The sequence below is a fragment of the Leuciscus leuciscus genome (genome assembly GCF_965113295.1).
Source record: "Leuciscus leuciscus genome assembly, chromosome: 4".
Taxonomy (NCBI): domain Eukaryota; kingdom Metazoa; phylum Chordata; class Actinopteri; order Cypriniformes; family Leuciscidae; genus Leuciscus; species Leuciscus leuciscus.
The window spans coordinates 13501576-13528714 of record NC_138728.1 but is presented as its reverse complement, the minus strand read 5'-3'; the positions used below and the strand labels follow the sequence as shown (position 1 = coordinate 13528714).

General features: G+C 37.1%; 1 protein-coding gene across 2 annotated transcripts; it reads left to right on the top strand.

Moving 5' to 3' along the window:
• Positions 1-153: 153 nt before the first annotated feature.
• dcn (decorin) lies at positions 154-18755 on the top strand. Of its 2 annotated transcripts, none has more exons than XM_082166886.1 (8): positions 154-397; positions 7424-7676; positions 12085-12197; positions 13277-13490; positions 13998-14111; positions 14204-14297; positions 16269-16407; positions 17526-18755. In XM_082166886.1, the coding sequence occupies exons 2-8, from the start codon at positions 7439-7441 to the stop codon at positions 17724-17726; spliced, it is 1113 nt and encodes a 370-aa protein (XP_082023012.1). In that variant the 5' UTR covers positions 154-397; positions 7424-7438; the 3' UTR covers positions 17727-18755. The 2 variants fall into 2 exon arrangements, with proteins under 2 accessions (XP_082023012.1, XP_082023011.1); XM_082166885.1 differs by having other exon boundaries at positions 157-407.
• Positions 18756-27139: the final 8384 nt, after the last annotated feature.

Below are 27139 nucleotides of genomic sequence, written 5' to 3'. Positions count from 1 at the left end.
ATCCAGAACTCCCTATCTTTACCAGATGACACAGTATGGGAGCCCGCCAATGCCTGTATAGTCCCAGCCTCTCGTCTCCAAACTTTTTTCCCCCTCGTTCCAATAGCTTTTGGATCGCTCCAGACCGGGGGAAGTTCTTCTCCAATTGTCTCATTTGAAAAGGACGAAGAAATCAACCCCTCCCTCTCTCCTGTTCTTCCCTCCCTCCCTCCTTCCCTCCCTTCACTCGTCCTCTCTCTCTCCCTCTCTGTCCTTCTCTCCATCCCCTCCCCCCTGACAGAGCACACCTGCCTGATCTTGGCTGCAGGCGTCCACACAACGATCAGCCCTCGGCCTGCCGCGCTGCACATCGGCTCCAGCCCTCTCTGGATTTGCGGATCTTCGTCTACGCGCTCCTGTACGTACAGGTAAGATCAGCTCACCGCAAGCTTTCCTGTTAACTCCTCTGAGTGCTGAAAAGTAGGGATTGTGATTAAGATAACAGATTGACCGTCTCATGGAGAGGTTGACGGTTTGCACTGATGAAATGTGGGTATAACCCCTCGGGAATCTGCGGTTTGGTGGTTTCTGCAGATCATTAAAGGTTGGTGCAGAAATGAGGACTTTGCATTGGTTTGGCTGTTTGCTTGAAGCTTTTAAGTGAAGTTTTCAATGAATTTGAAATTCTAGACACATTCTAGATTTAAGATTTAAGATATAGTGCAATTGAGAGAATACATAAGTGTGTTTATGATTTAAAAAATACCTTTCTTTTGAAGCTCCCTGTATATTTGTACATTGTTAATAGCTATGGATGGTTTGCATGTGGATTAAGGTCATGTTTGCAATCTGATGAGAAAACCATCATCTGTAATTCAAGCCAGAAAAGTGGATGTTCATGCAAATTGATTGCCGATTTATTTTGATTTGTTGTTCAGTTTGAGAGGACAGGACATTTTCTCTCTTTTCCAAATTGCGACAAGTTTCCCTGCTCTGTGAAATCCCTCACTGTTGTGAAAAAGCCATCTTTTCGTGTGCTCTAACTCTCACTGCTTCGTCCTGACTTTTCCATCCCAGCTTTTCTTTCTTTTGTGCACCACTTGGCATTTAGAGAGAGTTCATGTAAGGCCTGAAAAACACTAGAGGATTTCTAACAGCGCTCTCCTTGGATAGACCTGTCTGGAGAGATGTTTTGTCCTCTGGCCTCGCTCTGCGTCTGCTTGCCTCCACTCGCTCAAAGTCGCATCCTAAACTCTTTATTCATGGCGTGGAAGCCAAAGTGCCTTGAGCCATATCGGCTGAAGGATGAAAGCGCTCTAAAGGAGAAAAGAAAGAGATGGAGAGAGTGAGAGCGTGGGACTGGTGTCTCATTAATCCTTTAATGATATAGCTTCCTTCCAATCGTAGGCAAGTTTGACAAGGCACTTCCTGGTAATCCCACCACAAAATTCCCAGCTAACTCAAAACATTTGGAGGGGGGAGAGGAAGAGGTAGCCGAAGGTTTAGACGCATTCAATGTGCGTAAATTGGGACACTTTGTGATCTTGAGATGACACTTTGTCTAAACTATCAATTCGTGGGTGCCATAATAATGAAAAACTTTATTTGTCTTTTGTTGGGTTTAGGGATTGATTATTTCTTTTCTTTTTTTGGCTTACAACTTTCATTAATTGTGAACAGAACCCACATACACAGTTTGTACCATGACAGGAAACCCTCTCTTCCTCCCTTCAAAGACAGCATCCTCAGGCCATGCAATAAGTATTCTTTGGAAGCCAAAGGTCTCCATTGGATTCAAACTATGTGATGTTAGAACGATAGAGTCAATAAATGGTAGCCATGCTGGTCATTGTCTGCTTTTCCCCTCTTTTATTTACTTTTAACCCTTTGAGGAAAGGAAATGGGAGCTTTGGACCAAAGTTCAAGCAGTTGCTTTGGAGGAAGTGAGAGGATGAGTGAAAGAATGCTTGTCTGTAAATGTGAATGAGTCAGAGAGTGGGATGGACTACATTTTTTGTCTTAGACAATACAATTTGTTGTATTTTTATTTATTTTTCATTCATTTTCTTATTAGCCAAAATAATCAGCTGTCCCTCAGCATATAATTGCTTATTCGATATCTGACTTTTTTGGGCTTTCGAGGTAGGTTCTTTTGAAGAAGAAACTTTTTTGATGGGTTTAACCATGGTTTTGATCTGTGAGAAAGTCTAATTGTGTGGCAGTGGCTTTGGAGTTTGGTTTAGTGGTCTGGAACCAGTTTGACCGCAGAGAGCAGAGTGGTAAAAACCCTTGTATGCTGGTGTAGTCCAGGAGTGCAGTTTGTTGAGCTGAATAATAAGTCCTCATATTTCGTTTTTTGCCCTTTTTTGTGCTTTTGTTTTGATATATGACTCATTGGAATGAGCAGATAATTACATTTCTGAAACATTCTCTTGGTGTTTGGGGAATTCTGGGTATTTTAGAGCTTTTAGTGGGCGAATGCTTTCATAAATAAGAGGCAATTTTCAGGGTGTTTGATAAGATTGGACCGTCTATGTTTTTATGTTTTAAAATGGAGGGAGCAAGGGAGCACATATGTTTTAAATGTCCTGTAGCCTGTAAATGCCTTTCTGTGAGTTATTGCTGAAAGGAGCAGCAGGTCAGTTTGTGTGTGTGTGTGTGTGTGTGTGTGTGTGTGTGTGTGTGTGTGTGTGTGTGTGTGTGTGTGTGTGTGTGTGTGTGTGTGTGTGTGTGTGTGTGTGTGTGTGTGTGTGTGTGTGTGTGTGTGTGTGTGTGAGAGAGAGTGTGTGTGTGTGTGTGTGTGTGTGTGTGTGTGAGAGAGAGTGTGTGTATGTGTGTGTGAGTGTGAACAAGGAAAGTAAGATAAGTAGAGCTGTATTCCATTTTCAATATGCAACTTATACTATTTAATGATTGCTTACTACCAAATGAATGCATTTTTTTTTCTTGTTTTAGGCAACAAATCTCCCTTAATATTTACATATTTTTTTCAGAAAACAATATTTTGTAGATTTATCTTGATTTAGAATGGATTGTTTAGATTTTGCTGAAAAACAAGACAAATACTTAGTAAGAGTTGTTATATGGCAATGCAGTTAATTGCAACAGGTAATTATAATGTGTACAAGTTACATGTTCTATTACTACTACTACTACTACCATTACTACTACAATTTACAGTAATAAGCAGTTAACATGAATATTGTAATCTGAGTTTGCTCACATGACCTCATCTCCACCACACTATCCCATAAATCACTTGTTCTGTTTGGATAAGCCAACCTTTCTAAGACACAATGCAGTCTGAATGATATATTACAGAACTATAATTACTGAACAAACTAATGTCCCAATTCTGTAACATAAACCACCTGTAGTGGAGCAGTCTTGAGATTAAACTCAAATGTAGTGTATGTATTTATACAGTATATAAGCTATTTATATAAGCTGTGGTGTCAGTCTACACTGCCAGATTATGTATTATTATACGTACATAATACGTTCTATCAAAACAGGTCCCCATGTATTTGGCTCTCAAATTTATCTTATTTAAGTATGTTTGCATACATCAAGACAAAATTGGTTGATTGAGGGAGAAAAAGAGAAAACTAGACGTTCCAACCCTCCCTTTAAATCAGACCTGCTGTGACACAACCCAGACCTGAAAACAGAGTGAAAACAAGGGCAGAAATGCATGGTGAAAGAGAGAATTTGAGAGTTAAAGTGGAAATTTTCCTTTCTCCTCTTGATTATTAAAAGCCCACATTTATAAGACCAGAAACAGGCCAGTGCTGATTCTGGATTCTGTGAAGCACTTCAGCTGGATCAGACTGTTGCCTGACCCGCAAACGGAGAAAAATCTAATCCGAGGGCCTGTAACAGCCTGGCAGAAGCTGATAGTTAGGCACAGAACTGCGTCTGTGAAAAAGCACTTCTCAAGTTTATTTAAACTCAGTCCTGATAATCGTTGACACATTGAGCCTTTCCATTGGTTCCTGCTGAGAAGATACAGACATAGCATCCTTCCTGTTGGGTTGGTCTTCGGCTACTTTCTCTTTGATGGGATCTGCGGATCCAAGTAGAGAGTGAATTGAGCCAATTAAACCAGCCATACATTTTTCTTACCAGCTAAGAAACTATTTTGCATTATTTGTAAAAAAAAACAACAACAAAAAAACATTATTTGACAATGTATAAAAACATAATGTACAGATGTGTAAAAATATTTTTACATATATTTTACAATGTTTATATATAGATTTAAAAAAAACATTTATATAAAATAAAATATTAGAAATCACACATAATGACACCATTATACTGACGTTGATGACATTAAACATATTTAATTAATCACATTTGGTTAAATACAATGAATCAGAAAAATTCTTTCATATTTGTAGGTTTCTGAAGTTATTTATACGCAAAATGCTTACGTAGATGCAATATTAATAATTAATGTTTGTGTGCTTCAACCCCGATTTACCTCCTATTTTTATGAGATCATGTTCACACATTGTGATGTTCCTAATATATTTGTTTTGGTGGTTGGCACATGAAGTTTTATGTTGAAGTTCCTTATAAAGTTACCAATTTGTTAGTCTTGCGTATAGCCAGACTTTCCGACTAATGGCAATAGGTCTCCATCGAAGCTTCCATTGGCCAAGAACCGCCCAAGAGGACGTCTGACTGACATGTAAAGTAACAAATCACAGTTTGTTTGTTTCCATGTCATGTTTAGGAGCGTGAAAATAAAAAGTTGATGTCCTTACAATAACAGACCGGCGTGCATCAACTAAATTATTCATTTAATAACAATGGCGCCGCAAACTTCACATACTTTTGAAAATCCAGCGTTTAGTTGATCCTGATAAGCGCTCATTGTCACAGTTGTAAACGTGATGGCTTTCTTTTCCATGAGGGGGTTCGGCATCACAGCAGCTTTGTTTTACGTTAAAGAATGCGACACACACGTCTCCCGGAAATCCTGTATTATTCAACCAATCAGATGACGACTTCGAAACTCCTGAAGTGTTTCCCATTTCTGAGACTACCAATTTATTTGTGCACTAAAAGACAAGTTTTGTGATTGCCGCATGTGAACTTTGGACCCTGCCTGCACTTTCCCAACAACGGCATGACACCATCAATCTGTCTTGTCTGTTTGCCTGGCTCTCATAGCAGCCTGTGGTTTGTTGACAGGACGCAACTCAAATGCAGCAACAGCTTCCCATGATCCCCCTTCAAACAGAATCGCTCGTGGTGACAGCCTGTAATGCTCAAAGGGCTTTTCATTCTGCTGACCAGGACCTGAGGCTCTAAACTCTTACTATGGCATCATTCCTGCTGGGAATGCATATTGAAGAAGGGGTTCACGCGGCTCAACTGGTAGAGAATGGCACAAGGCATGGGTTCAATTCCCAGGGACGCACGTACATAAAACAACCTTAAATGTAAATGTACCAAAAGCTTAAATGTTAAAGGGCAAAGAGATTCTGCAATGTGTTTGCTCAAAGCGTCTCATTGCCCACTGGGTCAAAGGTAATTAAAGGTGTCTAAGGGGATGGATATTGTATCCAGCCCTGAAAACGTAACATTACATTAAATAGCATGTCTAAATGAAGGTCAGTAAGTTGTTGTTTTGAAATGGTGTTGAATAAAACTACAATTTCTCATTGTTTCTCTAGAAACATGAATACTGGTTGTGGTTGAGCTAAAGGAACCTCAGAAAATGGTTTCACATTGCTCTCATGTGATGCAAATCAACAGTAACAAGGAATCTAAGGCTGAAGGTCACTTGCCATGCATTGCAGGAATAACTTTTTTCCATTTTTTTACTGAATAGGACTTGTAGGAGTTTGAAACTTCTGATTAATTTTCTTAGGTTTATGAAGTTTGTCTTTTGAGACAAATGTTTGGATCTACACTCCATTTGCTTGTAGATATTGGCTATCTGTAGTGATAGTGAGTGAGTAGTGATTAGAAATAGTGATTATCCATGTTTCCAACAGAAGTCTTTCACGGTTCCTCAATGGAATGCGTCACCAAATTCATCTTCTATAGGTCTGCACTAAGATTAAATGTCTCCTACTGCTTGAGGAATTAGGAAAAGGAAGTCATCTTTTCCCGAAGGTTGTCAAGGTCAGTTTCTGGGTTTCCAGAGTTTAACAACAGAGGCACAGTGGTTATTCACTGTGCAAGTGACGTGGCTGCCCGGAGGATTTGAACTACTGTAATTATGCTGTATGTTGATTACATGGACCTGATATGACCCTGAAAAGACAAACTGGGCTCTGGGAGTTAGTGTACCTACTTTACAATTTCCCCGTCATTCAACGAAGTTCAGCTTCTCCTCAGACATATGTTTATGTGTGGGCTCGTGGACAACTTTGTGCACTTTCTCTGAGATGGTTTTATTTTTCCTGACTGGAGGCATGAATGAGTTTGGTCAACCCAGGTCAACTTTCAACAGTCTTCAAAAAAATATAGAGTGCAGGGTTGTCCTTTTAACAGTTTATGGCAGGGGTTTTCAAACTGGGATCCAGGGACCCACATGGGGCTTCATGGAATATTTAAATCACTTTTATAGAATTTGATATTATTACGGTTTCATTTTGCTTTCTAAAGACTGTTTGCATAATAATGAGAATAAGCACAATTAATTTATTGTATTCACAATTTATTGATTTATTTGATTATTCAACAGTCATTACTCCAGTGTCACATGATCCTTCTGAAATCATTCTAATATGCTGATTTGATGCTCAAGAGACATTTCTCATTATTTATTATAATATTTTTCTGTGAACTGCATTTCATTTTTTAGGATTCTTTACTGAATAGAACGTTCAAAAGAACTAAATTTATTGGACAAAATCTGTCACTTTTGATCAATTTAATGCATTCTTGCTGAATAAATGTATTAATTTCTTTCAAAAATGCCCCAAACTTCAGAACAATACTTTATTTTATGTCAATGTGAAGGGAGTCCCTCGCAAGGAGATCATATTTCAAGTCCTAGGCAAAAAGTTTGGAAACTCCTGTTTTACCGCATTTGATTTAATGGTTTGATTCTCTTCATTACAAATGCCAGTAGTGATTAAAAATGTATGAAGCATAAATACTTTATTTCAACCCATGAGGTTCTGTTCTTAATATAATGAAATCTCCTTATTTTATTAAATGTATAGTAATGCATTTAGTCATATAAAGCTAACCATCAGTCTAACACCATGAAAAGTTGCAGCAATAGCCAGCAGAGACCTCTACTCTAATATGCCTACATTTGACCCCTTGACCTCTCCTCTGCCTAGTTATAACCCACATTGCTCAGTCACATTCATGCACTCTACATCTGTCATTTGACTTTTGACCTCTCACCATCACAGATCCAGCATGTCACCCCTCACCTTTAACCCCTTCTCTTCTCCATTTTACCTTCTAGGCCTTCATCAGCAACATGAAATCGGCCTGTCTCTCCCTGCTTTTGGTGTCCGTATGCTGGGCTCTGCCCTTCCGTCAGTCCGGCTTCATGGACTTCATGATGGAGGATGAACCGGGCTCAGGAGATGAAAGATTGCCTGCGACTCGTAAACCACCCATGCAGCCCCCACCTTTTTTACCCGATGGACCTGAGGGACCTTTCTGCCCCTTCCGATGCCAGTGTCATCTGCGAGTGGCCCAGTGTTCTGATCTAGGTAAACACTTTGTGACACTAGACTAGACTGCTTGATGAAAGCTGCATATGTTCTATGTGATTTTCTTTTAACCATTATCACTATGTTTCTGACTGGATTTGGGCAACAATGTAAAATGATCAATGGCAACAACAAACTTGTTGACTTTATGAATAAACCCACAGACCAGACACAGTCCATTTGTTATCCATCTGATAGCCTACATAATGTTATGAAACTTGAAAGTACTTTCTCGATCTAGCAAGCTGTAATTTAATACCCTAGCAACCACCCGGAACACCCAATCAACTGTCTTGCAACACCCTAGCAACCATGCAGAACACCTGATGTCAGTTTTTTCATGGCATAAACTGTCAAAGGCCAAGCAGCCATTAACAAAACCTCTCTCTTTGTTTGATCTGCCCATTGTTGAGTCACCATTGAATTACTTATGTCACTTTTTCAAAACTACTTTAAATGTTTTCATATGCTGTTAACTGCACTCACTTCCATAGACGACTAGGCATTAACCTCCAGACGGCTGCTTCATTTTCCTAATTGAATCCCCAGGCATGTGTGTAATGCTTGAGAAAGGCTGTTCTTTTATCAGGTTCCTTCCAACGATTTCCACTTCTCTTTCTGTAAAGCTGCCCTGTCCACCGAGTCACTGTGATTTACGCAGAAAAGAGCAATAGAAACAAAAGAGTCGACTGATCCTTCTGAATTGTTCTCCGATTGTTTTAACTAAGTTTTATTGTCTTTGTCATAAGATCTCTTTTTATTTCTCTACCCTTCTATCCCGTAATTCAATGTAATTGAGTTGCTGAAGCATGTTGTCTCTGTTAGGACAGCTTTTTCTTACAGGAAATTACTCAGAGGACTGTTTGATAGGCAGAACGTCTGTTTGGAAAGAAATACTGTTGACCAGGCAAAACGAGAACAGCAATTCTCAGAAAGGGCCAATTCCATTCTTTCGTAACATTAACACTCAACTCCAGTTGAAATTGACAGAGAAAGAACGAGAACGAAAATGGGATTGAGAACAAGGACAAATAAAAAAAAGAAGACCAAAGAGAAGTCCTCCAGCTCTCATCTGCTCCGCAGGTCTTTTGGCTTGAAACAGACCTGGAAAAGAAGAGAGGGAGGGAGGGAGGGAGGGGGATAGGTGTGCCGACAGGCCTGTTCTCCATCTAACTTCACCTCTTTCCAGTGAAATATGTGACCCAGTTTATACAGCTCTGCAGCTGCAGGGAAAACCGTCTGGAAATAATGCCAGAACCCAAGAACAACCAATGGCAAAATTGAGTTTGTTTGTCTAGGAAAGTTTGATTAAGAGCCTCGTGTTTTTGCTTGCTAACCAATTTTTGGGACCAGTTGATATCAGTTTAGTACATGTATTTCTCATTAGAAAGTGGGTTAAGTGTACAGTATTGATTAGGGGCTTTTGCACCAGGTAGTTATAGAAACTTAGTTATAGGAAGCCACCAGGGTGGTTCCCCTGAGAACTAAATGTTCCCCTAGGGCCAATTTCCCGGTTGCATTCACACCGCCAGTAGGAAGCGACCGACAACGACGTCATTTAAACGCAGAATTCAACAGCGTCAACAACTGGAGAATGGAGGACACTGTGATCGGAGCTGTTATTTTGTTGTGTCGTGGGATTCATGATAACTGAAATGGAATATAGACGTATAAGTAATGCGATGGAAAGAGCAAAAAGGAGGGCTAAGAGGCGAAATCTCCTATGACAACTTGCGGCGCTAAATATCATCGCGACTAAGAAAACAACACAACAGCGCAGACAAAGGCGGTAGGTACATGCCGTTAACATTAGCTTTTTAAAAATGGTGGCTGCTGTTTCATATGGTATGTGTTCGACCAATCAACGTACACTTACGTCACTGGTAGTTCCTATTGTGCTTGGTAATGGTGCGTTCAAGTCATCTCGTATAGATCGTATTTACGAGTTGAACGCACTTGAACGCCACCACAATGTCGTAAATACCAGTGGGGAGCTCGAGATTTTCTCAAAGCGCCGATCTTTACGAGTTGGGGGCGTGTCAGTGATTAACATGGCGGAATACACAATACGTAAAGGTATTTAGCTGTGATATTGTCAGGCTTTTCTATTTACAGCGCAGTTAGCTAATCGCCAACACAGAATATGATAGTATTATAATATAACTATGCAACATGTAACGATGAGTTGGCAGTGGCTTCATAAATTAATAAAAAAAATAAAAATACAAAGTACACCTGATGCACATTTCTTTGTTCTTCATTTTCTAGAACAAGAGTTTAAGAATCTTACTGTATTTTTGTGTCATTAATTAAGAGAAAGTACTCCGCCATCTTGCTCCGACGAAAGTGACTTGAACGCACATGCCGTTATAAGCACGACTTCCCACCTCGTACGTACGAACTTCCCTGGAGGACTTGAACGCACCATTAGTCCTTACTCTGAAGTAGGAGCTGGTTTAGTTTTCCCAAAAGGCATTCCTTGTAAATTCATTCCCAGTTCCTCCGGTGTGAACACACAAAAAAGTGCGTACTTACGTTTATGAATAACTAACTATGAAAAGGTTCCTCTGGTGCAAAAGCCGCTATTTTTTGAATGTTCACGGTGTAGAGAAACATGGAAGTGTGACTTATTTTGTGGATTAAACAGCATCTCATGTTTTTATTCTTCTCACCAATATAAGGAATGAGTTTAGCATCCGTGGGCCTGTTAACGATGGCTTTGTGTTATTCTCTGCTCTTGATTTTGATTCAGTTGCTGATTTCAGTGGTTAAATAATATTTTTAACCACAGAGGACCATTTTCTTTTAAATAGTTTCATATGTTTGTCCCATAAGGGTTGCCAATGCGCTGCACGTTCTGAATATCTTATTGCCATTTGGGTTTAATTTTAAAACGGTTAACTCCGAAAACTGATTTTCCCCCAAAGATTTTATGATGTTATTTTTATTGCTTTTTGGATTACATACTGATAATATACTCCATAATAAAACTCTCTTTGACCTACATTGATTGCTGTGATTTTAGCTGAGATGTGTAGCCACTAGAAAATGAGACTAAACAGAGGAGAACGAAAAAGAACATGTGTGAGACATCTCGACAGCATTGTGATCTCTGGGTCCTCTGTCCTGTGGTTATATAATTAACAGGGACATATTCTTAAAATGTTTATTCACATGCACTGATGAGGAAACTCACCGCAAAACAAGACCAAACAATGTTTGTGTGAGGTTCTGCCTAAAGAGCTTTTAGAGTCGATAAAGCAGATATATTTATGTTTATGTATGTAGATATGTGTTTACCTATGTTTGAAACTTAAAAGCTTTTGGACTGTAAATGTATCAATTTAATTTGTTAATGATGCCAAGTTTATGAGAAAACGTTTTATTTATTTTTTGGAAATGTTTTGATTCAAACAAAGTGTGCTATTTTTATTTAAAATATATGCCATTTGTTTCGATATTTTTGTTATATAATGCAAAGACATTCATAAATATTAAAGTGTGACTTAAGTGTCTAAATACTTTTTGTTGTTTCCATGTAGCCTGGTCTGCAGCACATTAAATGAAAGCTGCGTCATGACTCATGTTGTCCAATGTTGGCAAAATCAAATTCCCCTTTTGTGGAAATGTTATGTCAGCTTTTGCAATTGACAGCATCATATAGCATGTATAATCCTTCCAAGAAAAACTGTGAGATATCTGGCATAACAGCTGTCTATGATCAACTCAATGAACCTTCAGAACTGTTTCGAAACACTAAAACGTATGTGAACCATCATCATAACTCACTGATATGCTGCACTCCAACCTTTTTTTTCCCTTTTTTTTTTTACTGTGTTACTTAAGCTCTTGCCCTTAAAACTGATTGGTCCAAAGTCCAACTGCACATTCATCATTCAGACTTTTTAGAAGTCTATAGAGCCCTCTTTTTCCTTATTTATTTTGTTTCAATGTTTAAAGTGCTTTAGTACTCATTAGACCTGTCTGCTCAGACCATGTAGCTCTGGAAATTATTTAATTTTTTAACATGTTTAGTAATTTAATAATTTCGATTTTGAGAATAGAAATGTAGAAATGTCCCTTTAGCCTTGGTCCAGACATTTCTTAGAAACGCTTCTCTTATTACACATGTAGAAGGTAGCTCATAAAAGTTTCTATAAAAGTTTCACCTATACAATGATGGCTGAAGCTCATCGAAAACCAAGACCAGTCCAGTCCAGCGTTCACATTCTTTCTGCCATTTAGTACCAGAATTTACTCTTGAAGGATTTGTTGGTGTTGGACCAGGATCCATATGTCCACAGCTGATTTGATTTCAAAGTAGATTCTAGCCATAAAAGCCCAGATTAGCTCTTATCCCATTTCATCAGTGTCATTTTTCTTACTACTTGCGTTTTGTGTTTCTCAGGTCTGAAGAACGTTCCAGAAAAAATTCCACTTGATACCACTCTCCTGGATTTGCAGAACAACAAGATCTCAGAGATCAGAGAAAACGACTTCAAAGGCCTGAAGAGTCTCCAAGTGAGATATTCAATTACTCACTCTCTCCCTTGTTCTCTTTTTTTTTTAACCACATTTTCTTTAATTCCCTAAATTGGATCGTAGAAGCAATGACATTTCTCAATCCCCCTTAAAGTCCCCACAGGACAAATCCTATTTAACTTTGATACGTTTTAAGACCAATTGGCTACTCTCGTCCTGATAACTTGAAATGACAGCGTGATGTTTTTTCCACGACCTTGAAACCAGCTATTCAACACAAGGAACATATGTCCAAATTTTCAAATCAAAGCCATTTGTGAACCTTGTTTCACATAAAAGAAATTCTGCACTAAATGCAATTCTTTTCCCAAAAAACAAATGCTTGAGCAGCGCTGAAAAACACTCCAGAGAAAACACTGTTTGTCTGCCAAAATGTGGAACTGGGTGCTAAAACTATGCGTTGCAACCACAGCGATCTTTGAAGGCAAATATCTGTGCCTATTTTTCGAAAACACTGCAAAAATTCTCTGGAGAACTTCAGAGACACTTTACGAAATGCCGCTTGGGGGAAACTTATGATCCGGAATGTGAAATCCTCTGTGTTTCCAATCCATCCTCTCCAGAAAACAGCTCTCAGTGTGAAATGTGTCATTCCCAGGTGCACAAGTGTAATGATTCACTTTTGGAGCGGATCCATTGTTCAGCCTCCTGAACTTCAATAAATATACAGCCTCCCGTCGAGGGCCCTTTGCTATTTCTCGCTTTCCAAGCTCAACATTCACATGGCGCCTGGATCTGTTAGGCGCCAATGAGCGATGAATGCAAACAGAACAGAGAGTGAGAAAATGTTGCCAAAATGCTATGTGAGCCGTCGCTATTTAATTATCACAGTGAAAATAAATGAAGATTTTTATGTGCTGGAATGTACTATAGATTATAGCAAGCAGCAAGTGACCTTTTTATGACTGAATATCAGGGGTGAAAAGTGTTTGTCACACAAACACTAAAGCAACTTTAGGTTGATAACTGAAATTGTGTGCATTTAAGCAGTAATAACTATAAACTATAATATTTGCAGTCATACAAATGCCTTAAAGTTCCTTTTTTTTTTTCTTCAGACACTCATCATGGTCAACAATAAGATCACCATTATTCATGCAAAGGCCTTTTCTTCTCTGATCAATCTGGAGAGACTCTACCTGTCCAAGAACCTTCTGAAGGAAGTTCCTGCAAACATACCGAAAAGCCTCCAGGAGCTGCGCATTCACGAGAACCAGATTAACAAGATAAAGAAGACCTCCTTCTCCGGCATGGCCAATGTCATCGTCATGGGTACGAATTTTTGTCTGTGTTGCCTAGAAAACCATCAGTGGAGTGGCCTCTTTGTTATATAAATTAAAACATTAATCATCAGCTTTATAAATATTATGTATGCAGGCTCGGTCTCAGTCTTATTTTATTTTATTTTATTTTATTTTATTTTATTTTATTTTATTTTATTTTATTTTATTTTATTTTATTTTATTTATTTTATTTTATTTTAATTAATTTAATGTATAAAATGTATTTTATTTATTTTATTTTATTTATTTAATTGTATTTAATTGTATTTAATTGTATTTAATTGTATTTAATTGTATTTAATTTATTTTATTTATTTTATTTATTTTATTTATTTTATTTATTTTATTTATTTTATTTATTTTATTATTTTTTTATTAACCTGCACTTAAAGGAAATAGCATGTAACGTATAAAAGCATCACCATCAAATCAGCAGTGTAAAAATAATGCATTTCTATATCTAACTGTGAACTAATGCACATTTTGACCATTCCAGAGCTGGGCTCTAACCCTCTGAGTAGCTCTGGAGTTGATAATGGTGCTTTTGCTGATCTGAAGAGGGTCTCTTACATACGAATTGCTGACACCAACATCACTGCCATTCCCAAAGGTACAGAATCATCCCTGTTGTGAATGATGATGGATATCCCTTTCACTTCAGTGAATCAATACAACAAATTAATCTGTGTCAAAAATGTCCAGGTCTGCCCAGCTCTCTTTTTGAACTTCACTTGGATGGAAACAAGATCACTAAAGTGACCGCAGACAGTCTGAAGGGCCTGAAGAACCTGTCCAAGTAAATACATATTTCTCCTTAATACATTTCTCATTTGTTGTGCAAACAACCAGTTGAATTTCTTGCATGGCAGGCTTGAAGAGGCTGGACAGAAACAGCTAAAAATGGCTCTGTATAGCTGAAAACCTCAGCACAATCTGACTCAGGAGGAAAAGCGTGTGATAAAGGGGAAATAATAATTCAGATTACATTAGGTGTGTTTAGAATTTGCATGAGAACAGCTTAGTTGGAGGTGATGGTTGGCTCACACACCTTGTGAGACTCAAACACCATGACATCATTGCATGGATCAGTTTGCTTTGGAACACACAGAGAAATAAGAACATTCATTACACAGATTTTCCACTGTTCATGCCGAGACTGAATCACAGCTGAGTTGTTATAGAGTAATGACTCTAATACTAACCGCTGTATAAGAAGACTGGAATATTGTTTTGCAGCTTAATTCTGATTATATTTGATGAGGGAAATCAGTAATGTAGGTAGAATTGTTTCTTTATTTAGCACTGAGAATGTATCTGTGTTTTAGTTTCGTTTTCTAGTATGAAAGATATTAATACTTTTATTCAGCAAGGATGCAATAAATTTATCAAAAGTGAAATTAAAGACATTGTAAGGCCCGCTATATTTGGCCCAATCTCCGGTTCGCCAATACACGGGGAAGGTTGTCACGCGTTCTGTCCTCACTCATGCAAAGTATTGGTTGGTTAAATTTGCAATACATTAATCATATGTATTTACTCGTTAATTCATCTGACTCCATAAATGAAAGGTTTTAATAATATCTGTGCCTCACTAAAAGTGAGCGAATGTTTGACTATTTCTTTTAACCATTAAAGGAACAATACCAAAATCTGTTAAAATAATCACATTGTAGTAATTTAATATTTCAGATATCAGAGATCAATTCCACAATCAATTCAAATATCTAGAACATGGTTATACATTGGTTACACCAAAGAATCTTACCCAGCTTGTACCTGAGATAGAGAGAGAGAAAGGGAAAGAGAGAGAGAGAGAGAGAGAGAGAGAGAGAGACAGAGAGAGACAGAGAGAGAGAGAAACCACCTATCCAATTCCACGTCCAGCCAAGAAAAAGAAGAGCCAGAGAGAGCCAGAACACCTTCCTTTATCCTCTGACCAGGTGATATGGGGGATGGGGGATGGGGAAGGCCACCCTCAAATGGCTTCTATCCCACAGAAGGGGGGTTGCCTTATCTCTAAACCAGTTTTCTATGAACTTCTATAAACCTTATTTCCTTTTATTTTATCTATCTGGATATGAGACATCTGTACCACTCACTTTGAGACATTTCAAATGACACCAAAAACATAACAGTCAATGTTGAATATTCACATTAAACCATGTTCTTGTGTGAGTTCCTAGTTTCTGAGAGGAAGAAAGGCTGTATTGGGGGAGGTCAAATGTTAATCAGCCAGCAGGGCCCTTTTGTCCCATAAATCAGGCCTCAACCAATATTTTCAGTCTTACAACATAATGTTACAAAAGATTTATATCTTAGACATATGCTGTTCTTTCATTAAAAATGTATCATGAATTCCACAGAAATATTAAGCAGCACAACCGTTTTCGACATTGATGATAATAATAGGAAATGTTTCATGAGCATCAAATCAGAATGATTTCTAAAGAATCATGTGACACTGAAGACTGAAGTAATGATTGCTGAAAATTCAGCTTTGCATCACAGGAATAAATTACATTTAGAAAAATATTCAAATAGAAAACAGTTATTTAAAATTGTAATAATATTACACAATATATTGAACACTTTTGAACAATAATGTAGGCTACCATGTATCAAAAACTAAAATTGATTTGAGACCATTTATTTATTTATTTTTATTTATTTTTTAAAAAATTAGGTTTGTTCCTCTTTTTATTTCAGTTAATGAAAATTTGTTATAGCTTTCATTTTCATTAATAATAATATCACTGTATGTTTTCAGGCTTGGTCTAAGCCATAATGAGATCAGTGTGGTGGAGAACGGCTCTCTGGCCAATGTGCCTCACCTGAGGGAACTTCACCTGGACAATAACGTTCTCACTACGATCCCGTCCGGCCTGCCAGAACACAAATACATTCAGGTGAGACATCCCACTCAAGTTAACACCATTTCCACATATCTTTAAAGTCAGCATGAAACAGAAGTCACGATAGTCTTTTCTTCCCTCGTAAGATCGTATATCTGAGTGAAACGGCTTTTAGAACAAGACAAAAAATGTAGGGCGGGACTTGATTTTGTCCATAGGGAATTGGTTGGATGGTTGTGGTTTGCTATTGGTGTATTTGATTTCATGGTGACTTTAAAGGGATAGTTCACTTTGAAATAAAATGTTGGTATGTTTTAGCTTACCTCAAAGGCATCCAAGATGTAGGTGTCTTTTTTTCCGCAGTAGTTTCAATTTTGATATTTTTAGGTCAAACCGTTCTTGTCTGTCAGTCATATAATGCAGGTCTATGGTCACGGTTTCAAAGAGCATGCACAGAGTCCAAATTAAAACAATTCCCCATCGTCCAAATTAAACAATTCCCCATCGTAAGTACACATTGATGGCCTAAGACACGAAACGAGCGATTTGTGTGAGAAAACGAACAGTATTTATATCGATTTTAGCTCTTATACACAGCCACGTCCAAGTGATCTGAGGGCGCTCGCGCATCCTGGTGTGTGACGTGTACGCAGACTGGTGCATAGATATATATACACTAGATGTCGCCTTGTCTACGGCAGTTCATTGGAACGAATGTCTTTAAGGCGACATCTAGTGTATATATCTATGCACCAGTCTGCGTACACGTCACACACCAGGATGCGCGAGCGCCCTCAGATCACTTGGACGTGGCTGTGTATAAGAGCTAAAATCGATATAAATACTGTTCGTTTTCTCACACAAATCGCTCGTTTCGTGTCTTAGGCCATCAATGTGTACTTACGATGGGGAATTGTTTAATTTGGACGACGGGGAATTGTTTTAATTTGGACTCTGTGCATGCTCTTTGAGACCGTGACCATAGACCTGCATTATATGACTGACAGACAAGAACGGTTTGACCTAAAAATATCAAAATTGAAACTACTGTGGAAAAAAAGACACCTACATCTTGGATGCCCTTGAGGTAAGCTAAAACATACCAAAATTTTATTTCAAAGTGAACTATCCCTTTAAGTCGCACATTGTCATGCTCTCATTCTGAATTCCAGGTGATCTACCTTCACGCCAACAAGATTGCTACTGTGGGAACCGAGGACTTCTGCCCACCCGGCTATAATACAAAGAAGGCCATGTACTCGGGCATTAGCCTGTTCAGTAATCCAGTGCCCTATTGGGAGGTCCAGCCAATCACCTTCCGCTGTGTCTTCGACCGCTCGGCCATTCAACTGGGCAACTACAGGAAGAAATAGAGCGTCCAATCAGACGGCTCAGTCACTGTTTTTATCCCGCCCCTTCCTGTCAGGCCTAATCCTTTCAAGCACATAATTTAGTCTGAATGTCATATCTCAGTTAACTCGAAATAAACTACAATTCCATTTTCAACATGCACTTTACTGGACAGATATCACATGATACTTTCAAATAGCCAAATGCATATCAGTATTGTACTGAACATACATAATGTGTTGAAATTGTACGAAGTTTCTCAAAAAAAAGAAAATGAAATAAAGTAAAGCCATGACCACTTAGAATATCCAATAGCGCAAATCGCCCAGACGAAATGATCTTTTTCGAAGGTCCGTCTCGGATCTTCAGGACCTAAGCCATGTTCTTCTATGTTTTCCGCTGGCCTGCGGAGCGGGCAGCAAGGGGTTAACAATTAACAAAAGCTTGTATGCTAGAATGTACTCAGTTATTACTTTTCCGTGTAGCGCTACTTCAGATTGTGCTGTTAAAAATCAATGGGAGAAAACAGGGAGCTGGGCTGTACGAGTTTCTCTTCGTCTCAATGTTTCGGTGACATTTGTGCTCATTAGTTTCCTTGGATCCCGTCTGCTCTGCCCAGGTCAACATAGCGCTTCGAGATGTAGAATACACTATTGTCATTTCCACGAAAACGATTCCCCAACGTATACGCATGCTTTTTCTGCTTCTCAAAGACTGTGGTGTTATGTGCGAGTGTGTGTGTTCCTTTTTTTTTTTTTTTTTTGTGTTTGTTGATCGTCTGTGTTTCAGTCTGGAAGGATCGGGAGGGAGACGGCGGACATGGACACCTCCTGCTTTCATGAGAGTCATGAATGTCTCTTGTATAGACGCTGTATATAAATGCTGTATAAAAGAATCCTATCAATGCTTTGAAGCACAAGCACTTACAGTAGTTTGGACTTTAATATATCGGCAATAAAGGTAATCCCTTTCTCTCTCTCTTTCTCTCTCTCTGTCCAATGAGGGCTCCGACACAGGTGTCTTTTGAACCAAATAAACAGTCAAATCTCTCACCATGCTTTCTGGGAACTTTCACTGGGTGGTTTAATGGGCTTTTTTCATGCACAGGGTTGGTTTTCAGGTGAATGAATTTGAATGATACCTCAAAATAACACAAGGCAAACTTTCTTGGATGGATGCTACAGTCGCAGAAGACCTTGAAAAGCTACGGTAAAAATGTCACGTTTGGGTGCTAGTTCTAGTTTCTTTCTCTACCAAAACTGTTTAAACTGATGTGTTTGTGTCATTTATATGAATTATACAGCCTTTGCTCAAGTTCAAACACTAAGCACAAAATTATATATATATATTTCAATATTATAGCACTTTTAGGGATCCATTCCAAAGTCAATCCAAGGAACAAAGGTTTCCAGAGCCTTTCATGTGGCTGTTTTATTGTCCAAAGACTTAAAACACAAAATAAATTAAGTTTTATATGGGGGGAATTTTTTTTGTATGAAAATAATTGTTCATTTTAAATCCTTTTAATTGTGTGGTTTAATTTCCTTTAATTCATCTCAACGTTCTATTTTGAACTGAAATATATATATATTTTTTGGATTTTGTTTTCTCTGAATGGCAGCTTTTTCAAATATCAGTTCTAATTGTGTGTCCTCTCAAATACGCCACTGCAGGGTTGACCATAAACAGACTTTATGAGAAAAATAGTCACGAGTCTCTCTAAACACAGGGATTAGCTGTTAGGATGTTTGTTAATAGTAGCCTTTGTGAAGATGAAAAAGATATTAGGCCCATATAATTTCCTGATTGGATAATGACAGCCTCTAGCCAATATATGCTTATGAAATCAGACACTTCAAAGGATGGAATATAATTCTGAAAATATCATAAGTGAAGATCATATATGGCTTAGGTGCATTTTTGATCAACTATGAAGAGCACTATGTAATGGCAAGACACTAAACATTAACTAACAACATCAAAAAATAAAAACATTCAAGTAAGTAATAGCCTACTTTAATACTGTTATACATTAGTTTTCAAAGCTATATATGTTGAGATGCAGCATACAGCAGAGGTGTACATTTCTTAAAACACACAGGAGTCTGTTTCATTCATCAATTTCATAACAAAGCCACCAGATTCTCTCTCGTTTCTCTCTGGTGCCGCCTTGTGGACTATTTTGTGCTGCACTATTTGAACTCATATGAGCTTTAATAATTAAGCCCCTCCTCCACAACTCAATGTTAAAGTGCAATGTGTGTGTGAGAGAGATGGAGAGGACACAGTGTGGGATTGTGTGTGTGTGTGTGTGTGTGTGTGTGTGTGTGTGTGTGTGTGTGTGTGTGTGTGTGTGTGTGTGTGTGTGTGTGTGTGTGTGTGTGTGTGTGTGTGTGTGTGTGTGTGTGTGTGTGTGTGTGTGTGTGTGTGTGTGTGTGTGTGTGTGTGTGTGTGTGTGTGTGTGTGTGTGTGTGTGTTCATGTTTTTCTATCCCGGTGGGGACTTCAACCTGAATGCACACAGACTCATGGGGACTCGTGTCACAGTGGGGACCTAAATTGAGGTCCCCATGGGTACACAAGCTTATAAATCATACAGAATGAGTTTTTTGGAAATGTAAAAATGCAGAAAGTTTTCTGTGATGGGTAGGTTTAGGGGTAGGGTTAGTGTAAGGAGATAGAATATACCGTTTGTACAGTATAAAAACCATTAAGTCTAGGGAGAGTCCCCACAAAGATAGTGAACCAGACGTGTGTGTGTGTGTGTGTGTGTGTGTGTGTGTGTGTGTGTGTGTGTGTGCGCGTGTGTGTGTGTGTGTGTGTGTGTGTGTGTGTGTGTGTGTGTGTGTGTGTGTGTGTGTGTGTGAGAGAGAGAGAGAGCTAAGTGTGTGAAAGGTGGTATATTTATTTAACTGTGGCAGTAAAGAGCTAAAATCATCTGACGGCCCTGAAGAAGAGTTTTAAAACTAAAGCTTTCAGAGAAGATGAGAGCAGAGGAAGCTCACAGAGGAGAATATCATCATCAGTATCTGTAAATAGCTATTGTAAAAAAAATAGCTATAATTGTCAGTTGAATATAATTCTATTTATAATACATTAATACATTTGAAAGTGGCCATCATTTTTATAAATAAAATCCAAATGACACATTTAGTCTTTGTATTTCATTTCATTTATTTCTCTTTTCATGGTAATGCAACACGAAATGCCACAACAACAATCCAACAAACACAACAAAAAATACATTCCATGACAAAAAGAACAGGAGTAGGATGCACATTCATCTTTGTACAAGTTAAGTATCTTCTGTTTATACTTACATTTAAATTGAAGAATATTTGAACAACATTTTAGATCATTTTCTAGAAAATTCCATCTTTTCACACCAGAAACTGAAACACACATTTGTTTGAGGGTATTTCCAGCAAAAGGCTGTTTAAAGTCATTATTTCTTCTGCTTGTCTCACTATTTACAGTAAAAAGGGTTTGCAGTCCATGCGGTAACAGGCAGTGTTTTCTCTTATGAACAACTAATAAAGTTTGTAAAGCAACCAAGTCCTTCAATTTAAGTAGTCCTGACCTCAGAAACAGTCCTATAGTATGTTCTCTTGGAGCAACTCCATTCATTATTCTTATAGCCCTTTTTTTGCCAAATAAATAAGGGCATTAAATTAGCGAAATAAGAATTACCCCATACCTCCAAACAATACATCAAATATGGCAAAATAAAGGAACAATCTAGGATTCTCATTGCCTTATAATTTAACATAAACTTTACTTTACTCAAAACGGCAATGTTTTTACAAATTTTATTTCTTACATAAGCTATGTGTGACATCATTTAAATTTTTCATCAATGAGTACTCCTAAAAACTTAAATGCTGACACTCTCTCAATAGTTATTCCATTTAAAGTCAAACGAACATTATCAGGGAATTTTTTACATAAATTTTGTTTTACTTAAGTTTAACGACAGTTTATTTTTATTAAACCATTTCTGAAGTAGGATCAATTCTTGTTCAATAGTTTTCATTAATATTTTTAAGTTCTTCCCCGATACAAAATATGTGTATCGTCCGCAAAAAGAACAAAACGGAAAATCTTTGATTCATCACAGAGATCATTAATATATAAAGTAAATAATTTAGGCTCCAGCACAGAGCCTTGAGGGACTCCACACTGTATTGTTTCCAATTGTCCAACTGTATTGTTTCCACACTGTATTGAAGGATTTAATTCACTGAATCCCGACAAGTATATCACCCAAGAGTCATATAACTCTCATCTACACAAACTGACGATATACATTCATTACACACGGTTTTCTGTTTTATTTATAAAATAAAAAAATAAGAAATACAAATACCCAAAAAGCACATACTTAAACTAAACCTAAATTGGAAACTGAAAATGTGTAAAAAAATCTAATTCAAAATATTAATAAATACTTTAATAGTATATATATATATATATATATTATATATATATATATATATATATATATATATATATATATATATATATATATATATATATATATATATATATATATATATATATATAAAATAACCCTGATAAAAAGTAACATTGTGAAATATGAAGCTGAAATTGTTTCATTAAAAAAAGAAAAAGAAAAAAAGTATGAGCTTAATCAGGCTTAGACTAGTTATTTTCATCAAACTGACAGCACTAAAAAATATGTCATAAGTTCTGTTTATAGGGTTGGGAATCACTCCTGTCACATTTAGAGCTGATGAATCGTGCGTCACATAATGACAGAAGTGACGTCATTCTCAGAATGGGAAACGCTTATACCGTAGACACAGGCCACTGGTGAAGCCTTGTGTCTGTGAGAGCTTTGATGAGCTCTCTGTCTCACATGCCTCCACAACATGCAAGTGTGTGAGCTGTGACATCCTAACTAGCTTGCTGGTATTATATTAAGTGGATATACTGAAGTCTGAACTTACCCTTGCAGCCACCCAGTGGCACATGTGCTATCACGTGTGTGTGTGTGTGTGTGTGTGTGTGTGTGTGTGTGTGTGTGTGTGTGTGTGTTTGCCAATGTGAGGCTCAGCGCTGAGTCTGTTTGTGGCAGTACTGAGGTGTCTGAGGTGGATTTGTTCACCCAACACTCGACTATTTGTGTCTAAACTGCTTCTGCCTAAAAAGCCTCTTGCTAATTAAGAGGAGAGAGGTGATAGGAGGGATTTTACAAGGTTAACATATTGATCTAAAACAGCACCAGCTAAGACATTTTAGAAATAGTAGTTTGCCCCAAACACCCACCCAGTATGACATAGAGCTAAATTGTATAACTTTAAAATTTAAAAATGAAAAATAATGCGTGCATAGTTATATATATTACTAAACCTAACCCTATTGGCCTATAATATATTAAACACACACACTTAGAAAATGTTTAAAAATGTTACATTATTTAAGTTTTATAACTTAGCTCTACTTCACACTGGGTTCATAATGTTGGCAATGAATTATACATTAATATTTATTAATACATATTTTAATATAGTATCTGTTTATTCAGACCTTTTCAGAATTTGACAATATTATATTGCATTACATTTTAATGTATTTCAAAGCAAATATACATATAGCCAAGTAGATTCAAATGTGTTAAAAGTAAAATGCAATAAGACTAATTTAAATCTTGTTAAAAAATGTTTTGTTTTTTTCTAACTATAAAATGCACATTAGTAATCAGCAGTATAATTACCTACATATATTTTTACTAAAACATTGTAATATATTTTTGATCCATACCTCAAATCAATCAGATTTGAGAGAAAATCAGAGCTCGGAATTGATTTGTTTGAAATTGATAGTTTTAACTTGAACTTTGAACTTACCACCAGTAAATAATGCAGGTTACTTTGTTTTCCCATTTATTGACTGACAGCTCTCCTGTCCTCATGTTGAGAGAAATCTGAAGTGCAGAGGCGTTGTGCACGGCTGTGTGAATATGATGGATATTGTAGTTCTAGACTAAATGTGAGCATGCATTTACTCACTTGGACAAAAACAGATTCAATATTCCTCAAAATGAATAAAAACAGTAAAATGCAAACTCCGAATATTACGCAAACTTGCATTAATTAAATGTTAAATTAACAAATACACTTTATGTATTTAATCTCATTTTATTATTAACCAATGCATTTACTAATAAGCAAAAGGACTTTAGATAAACATCACATTTATGTAAAATTTTTTATTGTTATTGCTGTAATGCTTTATTAGCTGGTTGTCCTGCATCCTCAATAAACAAGCTACAGTTAGTCCAAAATGCCGCCGCTAGAGTTCTTACGAGATCAAGAAAATATTATCATATAACACCGATTTTATCATCACTGCATTGGTTACCTATAAAGCTCCGTATTAATTACAAGGTATTGCTATTGACTTACAAAGCCCTAAACGGCTTAGCTCCAGTCTATTTAACGGATCTTCTGTCACCCTATAATCCATCGCGCTCTTTAAGATCACTAAATTCAAGGCTTTTGGTCATACCTAGGATATCCAGAACCACCAAAGGAGGGAGAGCATTTTCACATTTGGCTCCAAAACTCTGGAATAGTCTTCCTGATACTGTTCGTTGCTCAGACTCGCTCTCCCAGTTTAAAACTAGATTAAAGTCGCATCTCTTCAGCCAGGCATTCATATAATCCCACAGTTCAAACTACAATCCGGCCTCTAGCTCATAAATGCCAGAGGAGAACTGGCCCCCGACTGAGCCTGGGTTCTCCCAAGGTTTTTTTTTTTTCTCCATTAGGTCACCTGATGGAGTTTTAGGACACCATTAGGTCACTTGATGGAGTTTTTCGGTTCCTTGCCACTGTTGCCTTTGGCTTGCTCAGTTGGGAATATTTTGGGGATATTTAATTTAATTTTATCAATCAATAAATTCCTCTTGAAAAAAACTTTGTTGTATTATTTTAATTTAATACTGTGAAGCTGCTTTGATACAATCTGTATTGTGAAAAGCGCTATACAAATAAACTTGACTTGACTTGACTTGACATTTATGTTACATTTTTTATTGTTATTGCTGAAGACTTTCTTCCCCAAGTCTCATTCTTCTGCGATCCAGAATGGCAGCACAACTGGTTTGTTTGAGATGTGCCCATTACTGAACAGGCTTATTCATTTCACTTTTGGTGTGACAGGGCCTTTTACATTAGTCAAAAATAGAACTTTTTTTGTTTTGGTTATTAAAACACAAACAAGCAAGCCCAGCCCAGCTGAGAATAAGTAATGCAAAAGTAACGTAACACATGACTGTCCATAAAAAGTATACATTTAGTTACGCAATTAGTTAATGTAATGCATTACTTTTAGAAGTAATGTTAGGATGATTTCTTAATTTAGCATAATCTCAAAGATCTCAAAGGGCTTTACTGTTAATAAAACTGGTAAAAATGAAGCTGACTGACTATCACAGTCTTTTACAGGTTGACCAAGGTTTGTGAACTCACTGGTTTGCTACTGTGTTTCACTGTAAACATAAGCCACCCTGCAAAGTTTTACAGTGTTTTCTTTTGTTTTCTTTAGTCAGCTCTCTCTGCGTTTTTGAAACCAATGTAAATTGTGTGGCTAAACACTGACATGCATTGAAATGGGAACCATATGAGGTACTCCTCAGATATAATTAAATGAGTATCACGACTCAGCTCAATAAACAGCTGGCAAAAAAAAAAAAAACTGTTGGTTAGTATGAGTGGAGCAACCTGATAGCATTAGGGTTTTGCCAGTAAAAGTCATTTGTAAATGTCAGATCAGGTATAATAACGCCTTAAACCAAGAAGAGGAAACCTTGTAAAGCTGTTGACAACATCTGAAGAATCAACATTCATTTTGTTAGGTTCATAATATGTGGTTTAATTTAGTCAGTCTACAACCAGTTTTGTCTGTCTCCAAAGCGTCCAGGCCAGGAAAATCCTGGAAATTAGGAAACTTGACTGGAAGTGTCTGGCGCTGTTAGAAACCAGGCTGAGGTTGTAGACTTTCCTGTGCGTAAACAGAGGGAATATATCCATTAACGTCACTGTAAACTCATGTAGGTGAGATGAAAATAGGAAATGATACTCAACAGAAATCTTCAAGGAGACAAATCTCTCAGTAAACACTTCAAAGTGGGTCAATGCTGGAGCTGTTCATGGAACTGGAGTCGAGAATCTTTCCAATGATCTTCAGGATGCTGAGGTTCTCATTTTCCATGTGTGTCTGCATGTGTCCAGACAGGAAAGACAGAGAGAACACAGCTGGACAACAGAATACTTACTGTATTATACAAAATACTTAACGTCATTGCTCAAGTTGGGCTGGAAATAGTCAGGCTTAGACATAAATACATTTGTACCATAAAACTGCCAGCTGTATTTGTCAGAATCTTTCTCCAAAAAAGAAAAATTGTGACAATGTTATTGGTTGGTAACTGTTTATTTGACAGTTCGGTTAATGTCATAAACAATATATAATGTTATAAAAATACACATACATTTACAAAAATATGAAAAAAGTAACTTAAGTAAATTAAAATAAAATCCAAACAAATATAATGGTTCTGGGAATGACAACCCCTACAAATTATGTGTCAATATACATACTTTTTTTACTTTACCAATTTTTTATTTTTTTGAGAATTTTACAATAAAATGACATCTGTTATTGTTTAAATACAGTGCATTTCAGGGCAAAATAAAATAAAAATTTGAAAAAAGCTTCTTTCCAAAGCAACATTTCTAATTTTCATTTAGTTTAACTTGATGTACATAAATAACAAAAAAAACTAAAAGAGATAAGAAAAAAAACGATGTAGACATTTTCTTTAAACTAATAAAAACAACAAATAGCCTACATACTACAAATTTACCAAAACTTTAAAATGAAAATATATTAAGGTAAAAACAAATTATGAAAAAATAAAAAAAAAAAATACAAAAATAAAATATATATATATATATATATATATATATATATATATATATATATATATATATATATATATATATATATATATATATATATATATCAGTGATACTAAAATAACACTTGTGTGTTTTAAACAAAGATAATTACCACCAGTGCTAAAAAGTGCTTCTGCAGATTTTTATTTCTTTTTAGTAACCCTGCAGATATAGCATTTTTACATGGTTTGAGAGCAATTGCAAGTCTTGCATACCTGTATCAGGTACAGCTGCACAGGTTTGCCTTGACCTGCCCCTGCTACATAACTTCATACACGATGTCCAAACATGAGCTCTTGCCCTGGAGGCCCGACAGATGAGTGGAGCGATGACCTCCAGGGGACATGACAGATGAGGAACGGGTGATAAGGTCACAGCGCTGTTGACAGGCATGGGCACTGCTGCAGAGCAATTTAAGACCATTCAACTGCATCTGATCCGTGGCCTAGC